The sequence below is a fragment of the Cyclopterus lumpus genome, chromosome 8 (assembly GCF_009769545.1).
Source record: "Cyclopterus lumpus isolate fCycLum1 chromosome 8, fCycLum1.pri, whole genome shotgun sequence".
NCBI lineage: Eukaryota > Metazoa > Chordata > Actinopteri > Perciformes > Cyclopteridae > Cyclopterus > Cyclopterus lumpus.
The window spans coordinates 1,785,966-1,795,725 of NC_046973.1; the positions used below are offsets into that span (position 1 = coordinate 1,785,966).

The window sequence follows — 9,760 nt, forward strand, 5'->3', positions numbered from 1 at the left end:
TTCTCCATGGCCTCCCCGAACTCCTCCCATGCCCGAGTTTTAGCCTCCGCGACCATCGCCGCTGCAGCCCTTCTGGCCCGCCGGTACCCGTCAGCTGCTTCAGGAGACCCCTGGGCCAGCCAGGCCCGAAAGGCCTCCTTCTTCAGTTTGACGGCTTCCCTCAACCCCGGTGTCCACCACCGGGTTCTCGGGTTGCCGCCACGACAGGCACCGATGACCTTCCGGCCACAGCCCCGAGCAGCCGCGTCCACAATAGAGGCTTTGAACAAGGTCCACTCGGATTCCATGTCCCCAGCCTCCCTCTGGATTTGTGAGAAGTTCTTCCGGAGGTGGGAGTTGAAGACCTCCCGGACAGGATCCTCTGCCAGACGTTCCCAGTTCACCCTCACTACACGTTTGGGCTTGCCAGGTCTTTCTAGCCGAGTCCCCCGCCATCTGATCCAACTCACCACCAGGTGGTGATCAGTTGACAGCTCTGCTCCTCTCTTTACCCGAGTGTCCAAGACATACGGCCGCAGATCAGATGATACGATTACAAAGTCGATCATTGATCTCCGGCCTAAGGTGTTCTGGTACCAGGTACACTTATGAGCCACCTTATGTTTGAACATGGTGTTCGTTATGGACAAACTGTGGCTAGCACAGAAGTCCAACAACAAAACACCATTCGGGTTCAGATCGGGCAAGCCGTTCCTCCCAATCACGCCCCGCCAGGTTTCTCTGTCATTGCCCACGTGAGCGTTGAAGTCTCCCAGGAGAACTATGGAGTCGGCAGGCGGCGCCCTTTCCAGGACCCCTCCCACCGACTCCAAGAAGGCCGGATACTCCGAGATGCTGTTCGGTGCATAAGCACAAACAACAGTCAGAGCCTTACTCCCCGCAACCCGTAGGCGCAGGGAGGCGACCCTCTCGTTCCCCGGGGAAAACTCCAACACAGCGGCGCTCAGCCGGGGGCTCGTGAGTATCCCCACTCCCGCCCGGCGCCTCTCACCCTGGGCAACTCCAGAAAAGGACAAAGTCCAACCCTTCTCCAGGAGCTTGGTTCCAGAGCCCATGCTGTGCGTGGAGGTGAGCCCAACTATATCTAGCTGGTACCGCTACACCTCCTGCACCAGCTCCGGCTCTTTCCCCGCTAGTGAGGTGACGTTCCACGTCCCTAGAGCTAGTCTATGCCGCCAGCGACCGGCCCGCCCAGGTCTCCCGCCTGGCCCGCCGCCCGGTCTACATAGCACCCGACCCCGATAATTCTCCCTGCGGGTGGTGGGTCCACAGGGTGACTGCTGCTCCATGCTGTTTTTTCGGGCTGAGCTCGACTGGGCCCCATGGGCGAAAGCCCGGCCACCAGACGCTCGCCGACGAGCTCCCCTCCTGGGTCTGGCTCCGGGAGGGTGCCCCGGTTTCCCTTGTCCGGGCAAGGTAGCTTCAGTCCGTGGGCTGCTTATCATCAGGGTTTATTGAACCGCTCTTAGTCTGGGCTCTCCCCCGAGACCTGTTTGCCTTGGGAGACCCTACCAGGGGCTGATGCCCCGGACAACATAGCTCCCAGGATCACTGAGCCACTCAAACTCCTCCACCACGTTAAGGTGGCGATTCATAGGAGGTGGAAATATAAAACATGGAGGTGAAACATGGAGGTGACACATGGAGGTGAAACATGAAACATGGAGGTGAAACATGAAACATGGAGGTGACACATGAAACATGGAGATGACACATGGAGATGAAACATGGAGGTGACACATGACACATGGAGGTGAAACATGGAGATGAAACATGGAGGTGACACATGAAACATGGAGGTGAAACATGAAACATGGAGGTGACACATGGAGGTGAAACATGGAGGTGACACATGAAACATGGAGGTGAAACATGGAGGTGACACATGGAGGTGAAACATGAAACATGGAGATGACACATGGAGGTGAAACATGAAACATGGAGGTGACACATGGAGGTGAAACATGGAGGTGAAACATGAAACATGGAGGTGACACATGGAGGTGACACATGGAGGTGACACATGGAGATGAAACATGGAGGTGAAACATGAAACATGGAGATGACACATGGAGGTGAAACATGGAGATGAAACATGGAGGTGAAACATGAAACATGGAGATGACACATGGAGGTGAAACATGAAACATGGAGGTGAAACATGGAGGTGACACATGGAGGTGACACATGGAGATGAAACATGGAGGTGACACATGGAGGTGAAACATGGAGGTGACACATGGAGGTGAAACATGGAGATGAAACATGAAACATGGAGATGACACATGGAGGTGAAACATGGAGGTGAAACATGGAGGTGAAACATGAAACATGGAGGTGACACATGGAGGTGAAACATGGAGGTGACACATGGAGGTGAAACATGGAGATGACACATGGAGGTGAAACATGAAACATGGAGGTGACACATGGAGGTGAAACATGGAGGTGACACATGAAACATGGAGGTGAAACATGAAACATGGAGATGACACATGGAGGTGAAACATGAAACATGGAGGTGACACATGAAACATGGAGATGACACATGGAGATGAAACATGGAGGTGAAACATGAAACATGGAGGTGACACATGGAGGTGAAACATGGAGATGAAACATGGAGGTGACACATGAAACATGGAGGTGAAACATGAAACATGGAGGTGACACATGACACATGGAGATGAAACATGGAGATGAAACATGGAGGTGAAACATGAAACATGGAGGTGACACATGAAACATGGAGGTGAAACATGAAACATGGAGATGAAACATGGAGGTGAAACATGAAACATGGAGGTGACACATGAAACATGGAGGTGAAACATGAAGATGAAACATGGAGGTGAAACATGAAACATGGAGGTGACACATGAAACATGGAGATGAAACATGGAGGTGAAACATGAAACATGGAGGTGACACATGAAACATGGAGGTGAAACATGAAACATGGAGATGAAACATGGAGGTGAAACATGAAACATGGAGGTGACACATGAAACATGGAGGTGAAACATGAAGATGAAACATGGAGGTGAAACATGAAACATGGAGGTGACACATGAAACATGGAGATGAAACATGGAGGTGAAACATGAAACATGGAGGTGACACATGGAGGTGAAACATGGAGGTGACACATGGAGGTGAAACATGAAACATGGAGGTGAAACATGGAGGTGACACATGGAGGTGAAACATGAAACATGGAGGTGACACATGAAAATGAAACATGGAGGTGACACATGGAGGTGACACATGGAGGTGAAACATGAAACATGGAGGTGACACATGGAGGTGAAACATGAAACATGGAGGTGAAACATGGAGGTGACACATGGAGATGAAACATGGAGGTGACACATGGAGGTGACACATGAAACATGGAGGTGAAACATGGAGGTGACACATGGAGGTGAAACATGAAACATGGAGGTGAAACATGGAGGTGACACATGGAGGTGAAACATGGAGGTGACACATGGAGGTGAAACATGGAGGTGACACATGGAGGTGAAACATGGAGGTGAAACATGGAGGTGACACATGGAGGTGAAACATGAAACATGGAGGTGACACATGGAGGTGAAACATGGAGGTGAAACATGGAGGTGACACATGGAGGTGAAACATGGAGGTGACACATGGAGGTGAAACATGAAACATGGAGGTGAAACATGGAGGTGAAACATGGAGGTGAAACATGAAACATGGAGGTGACACATGGAGGTGAAACATGAAACATGGAGGTGAAACATGGAGGTGACACATGGAGGTGAAACATGAAACATGGAGGTGAAACATGAAACATGGAGGTGACACATGGAGGTGAAACATGAAACATGGAGGTGACACATGGAGGTGAAACATGGAGGTGAAACATGAAACATGGAGGTGAAACATGAAACATGGAGGTGAAACATGGAGGTGACACATGGAGGTGAAACATGAAACATGGAGGTGAAACATGGAGGTGAAACATGGAGGTGACACATGGAGGTGAAACATGAAACATGGAGGTGACACATGGAGGTGAAACATGAAACATGGAGGTGAAACATGGAGGTGACACATGGAGGTGAAACATGAAACATGGAGGTGAAACATGAAACATGGAGGTGACACATGGAGGTGAAACATGAAACATGGAGGTGACACATGGAGGTGAAACATGGAGGTGAAACATGAAACATGGAGGTGAAACATGAAACATGGAGGTGAAACATGGAGGTGACACATGGAGGTGAAACATGAAACATGGAGGTGAAACATGGAGGTGAAACATGGAGGTGACACATGGAGGTGAAACATGAAACATGGAGGTGACACATGGAGGTGAAACATGAAACATGGAGGTGAAACATGGAGGTGAAACATGAAACATGGAGGTGACACATGGAGGTGAAACATGAAACATGGAGGTGAAACATGGAGATGAAACATGGAGGTGAAACATGAAACATGGAGGTGAAACATGGAGGTGACACATGGAGGTGAAACATGGAGGTGAAACATGGAGGTGACACATGGAGGTGAAACATGGAGGTGACACATGGAGGTGAAACATGGAGGTGAAACATGAAACATGGAGGTGACACATGGAGGTGAAACATGAAACATGGAGGTGACACATGGAGGTGAAACATGGAGGTGACACATGGAGGTGAAACATGAAACATGGAGGTGACACATGGAGGTGAAACATGAAACATGGAGGTGAAACATGGAGGTGAAACATGAAACATGGAGGTGAAACATGAAACATGGAGGTGACACATGGAGGTGAAACATGAAACATGGAGGTGAAACATGGAGGTGACACATGGAGGTGAAACATGAAACATGGAGGTGAAACATGAAACATGGAGGTGACACATGAAACATGGAGGTGACACATGGAGGTGAAACATGGAGGTGAAACATGAAACATGGAGGTGAAACATGAAACATGGAGGTGAAACATGGAGGTGACACATGGAGGTGAAACATGAAACATGGAGGTGAAACATGGAGGTGACACATGGAGGTGAAACATGAAACATGGAGGTGACACATGGAGGTGAAACATGAAACATGGAGGTGACACATGGAGGTGAAACATGAAGATGAAACATGGAGGTGAAACATGAAACATGGAGGTGACACATGAAACATGGAGATGAAACATGGAGGTGAAACATGAAACATGGAGGTGACACATGAAACATGGAGGTGAAACATGAAACATGGAGATGAAACATGGAGGTGAAACATGAAACATGGAGGTGACACATGAAACATGGAGGTGAAACATGAAGATGAAACATGGAGGTGAAACATGAAACATGGAGGTGACACATGAAACATGGAGATGAAACATGGAGGTGAAACATGAAACATGGAGGTGACACATGGAGGTGAAACATGGAGGTGAAACATGGAGGTGACACATGGAGGTGAAACATGAAACATGGAGGTGAAACATGGAGGTGACACATGGAGGTGAAACATGAAACATGGAGGTGACACATGAAAATGAAACATGGAGGTGACACATGGAGGTGACACATGGAGGTGAAACATGAAACATGGAGGTGACACATGGAGGTGAAACATGAAACATGGAGGTGAAACATGGAGGTGACACATGGAGATGAAACATGGAGGTGACACATGGAGGTGACACATGAAACATGGAGGTGAAACATGGAGGTGACACATGGAGGTGAAACATGAAACATGGAGGTGAAACATGGAGGTGACACATGGAGGTGAAACATGGAGGTGACACATGGAGGTGAAACATGGAGGTGACACATGGAGGTGAAACATGGAGGTGAAACATGGAGGTGACACATGGAGGTGAAACATGAAACATGGAGGTGACACATGGAGGTGAAACATGGAGGTGAAACATGGAGGTGACACATGGAGGTGAAACATGGAGGTGACACATGGAGGTGAAACATGAAACATGGAGGTGAAACATGGAGGTGAAACATGGAGGTGAAACATGAAACATGGAGGTGACACATGGAGGTGAAACATGAAACATGGAGGTGAAACATGGAGGTGACACATGGAGGTGAAACATGAAACATGGAGGTGAAACATGAAACATGGAGGTGACACATGGAGGTGAAACATGAAACATGGAGGTGACACATGGAGGTGAAACATGGAGGTGAAACATGAAACATGGAGGTGAAACATGAAACATGGAGGTGAAACATGGAGGTGACACATGGAGGTGAAACATGAAACATGGAGGTGAAACATGGAGGTGAAACATGGAGGTGACACATGGAGGTGAAACATGAAACATGGAGGTGACACATGGAGGTGAAACATGAAACATGGAGGTGAAACATGGAGGTGACACATGGAGGTGAAACATGAAACATGGAGGTGAAACATGAAACATGGAGGTGACACATGGAGGTGAAACATGAAACATGGAGGTGACACATGGAGGTGAAACATGGAGGTGAAACATGAAACATGGAGGTGAAACATGAAACATGGAGGTGAAACATGGAGGTGACACATGGAGGTGAAACATGAAACATGGAGGTGAAACATGGAGGTGAAACATGGAGGTGACACATGGAGGTGAAACATGAAACATGGAGGTGACACATGGAGGTGAAACATGAAACATGGAGGTGAAACATGGAGGTGAAACATGAAACATGGAGGTGACACATGGAGGTGAAACATGAAACATGGAGGTGAAACATGGAGATGAAACATGGAGGTGAAACATGAAACATGGAGGTGAAACATGGAGGTGACACATGGAGGTGAAACATGGAGGTGAAACATGGAGGTGACACATGGAGGTGAAACATGGAGGTGACACATGGAGGTGAAACATGGAGGTGAAACATGAAACATGGAGGTGACACATGGAGGTGAAACATGAAACATGGAGGTGACACATGGAGGTGAAACATGGAGGTGACACATGGAGGTGAAACATGAAACATGGAGGTGACACATGGAGGTGAAACATGAAACATGGAGGTGAAACATGGAGGTGAAACATGAAACATGGAGGTGAAACATGAAACATGGAGGTGACACATGGAGGTGAAACATGAAACATGGAGGTGAAACATGGAGGTGACACATGGAGGTGAAACATGAAACATGGAGGTGAAACATGAAACATGGAGGTGACACATGGAGGTGAAACATGAAACATGGAGGTGACACATGGAGGTGAAACATGGAGGTGAAACATGAAACATGGAGGTGAAACATGAAACATGGAGGTGAAACATGGAGGTGACACATGGAGGTGAAACATGAAACATGGAGGTGAAACATGGAGGTGACACATGGAGGTGAAACATGAAACATGGAGGTGACACATGGAGGTGAAACATGAAACATGGAGGTGACACATGGAGGTGAAACATGAAACATGGAGGTGACACATGGAGGTGAAACATGAAACATGGAGGTGAAACATGGAGGTGAAATATGAAACATGGAGGTGACACATGGAGGTGAAACATGAAACATGAAACATGGAGGTGAAACATGGAGGTGACACATGGAGGTGAAACATGAAACATGGAGGTGACACATGGAGGTGAAACATGAAACATGGAGGTGACACATGGAGGTGAAACATGAAACATGGAGGTGACACATGGAGGTGAAACATGAAACATGGAGGTGAAACATGGAGGTGAAACATGAAACATGGAGGTGAAACATGGAGGTGACACATGGAGGTGAAACATGAAACATGGAGGTGAAACATGAAACATGGAGGTGACACATGGAGGTGAAACATGAAACATGGAGGTGACACATGGAGGTGACACATGGAGGTGAAACATGAAACATGGAGGTGAAACATGAAACATGGAGGTGAAACATGAAACATGGAGGTGAAACATGGAGGTGACACATGGAGGTGAAACATGGAGGTGACACATGGAGGTGAAACATGAAACATGGAGGTGACACATGGAGGTGAAACATGAAACATGGAGGTGACACATGGAGGTGAAACATGAAACATGGAGGTGACACATGGAGGTGAAACATGGAGGTGAAACATGAAACATGGAGGTGACACATGGAGGTGAAACATGAAACATGGAGGTGACACATGGAGGTGAAACATGAAACATGGAGGTGACACATGAAACATGGAGGTGACACATGGAGATGAAACATGAAACATGGAGGTGACACATGGAGGTGAAACATGAAACATGGAGGTGACACATGGAGGTGAAACATGAAACATGGAGGTGAAACATGAAACATGGAGGTGAAACATGAAACATGGAGGTGACACATGGAGGTGAAACATGAAACATGAAACATGGAGGTGACACATGAAACATGGAGGTGACACATGGAGGTGAAACATGAAACATGGAGATGAAACATGAAACATGGAGGTGAAACATGAAACATGGAGGTGAAACATGAAACATGGAGGTGACACATGGAGGTGAAACATGAAACATGGAGGTGACACATGGAGGTGAAACATGAAACATGGAGGTGACACATGGAGGTGAAACATGAAACATGGAGGTGAAACATGAAACATGGAGGTGACACATGGAGGTGAAACATGAAACATGAAACATGGAGGTGAAACATGAAACATGAAACATGGAGGTGACACATGAAACATGGAGGTGACACATGGAGGTGAAACATGAAACATGGAGATGAAACATGAAACATGGAGGTGAAACATGAAACATGGAGGTGAAACATGAAACATGGAGGTGACACATGGAGGTGAAACATGAAACATGGAGGTGACACATGGAGGTGAAACATGAAACATGAAACATGGAGGTGACACATGAAACATGGAGGTGACACATGGAGGTGAAACATGAAACATGGAGGTGAAACATGAAACATGGAGGTGACACATGGAGGTGAAACATGAAACATGGAGGTGAAACATGAAACATGGAGGTGACACATGGAGGTGAAACATGAAACATGAAACATGGAGGTGACACATGAAACATGGAGGTGACACATGGAGGTGAAACATGAAACATGGAGGTGAACTGGTGGTCCGCGCTGAGTCGCTGGAAGCTAAACGCAAGCTGAATACACCGGTAGCTACGTCATCTTACCGGGAACACCGGACGCTAGCCAGCTAAAAACCCGCCGATAACCGGAACGTTCATCTTAACCTTCAAACAGCGACTCCGTTCCTCAACCGTACTTCCGGTTTTCTTACCGTTTGACGCCATTTCGACGAGCGATAAACCGCCGTTAACGTTGAACCAGGCCGATCTCCCGGTGTGCCAACCGAACGGAGGACCGGGAGGAAGATGGATGCACCACGAACACCGGCGGCCTGCCCTGCGGTTCCTCCAGCGGCCGCATGGGGGCGCGCAGCAGCGTCGTCTTCATATCAATAAAACCAATATGACTCCTATTCTACACCAGTATAACCAGAAGGAAATGTATTTATGGCACAATTCACACGCCAGGTTTATAAGTCCTCACATTCAAGCAAGGAATTGAAAATAAATGACAAATAAAACAAACAAATACAGAAGCAATGTTTATTAAGTGCTTATTAACTATATTAAACGAGAAAAAAAACTCCCATTAGCAATATAACTAGCATGTTAAATGATGAACGGATATTAGATCAAGAAAAGCTTGAAGAAACTTTCATTTAGGTAATATATTCTGCATCCATTGCATTACAAATGTTTAATTTGTCATCTATTAAAGCAGGAGCATTATTGTTGAGTATTTCTGT

General features: G+C 47.1%; 1 protein-coding gene across 1 annotated transcript in view; it reads right to left on the reverse strand.

Moving 5' to 3' along the window:
- The window catches only part of fus (FUS RNA binding protein), a 24,275-nt gene extending 14,920 nt beyond the window's left edge, over positions 1-9,355 (reverse strand). The window contains exon 1 of the mRNA XM_034538962.1: positions 9,227-9,355. Coding sequence (XP_034394853.1) covers positions 9,227-9,239 — 13 coding nt within the window. The 5' untranslated portion in view covers positions 9,240-9,355. The remainder of the gene's footprint in view (positions 1-9,226) is intronic.
- Between the last annotated feature and the right edge of the window lie 405 nt (positions 9,356-9,760).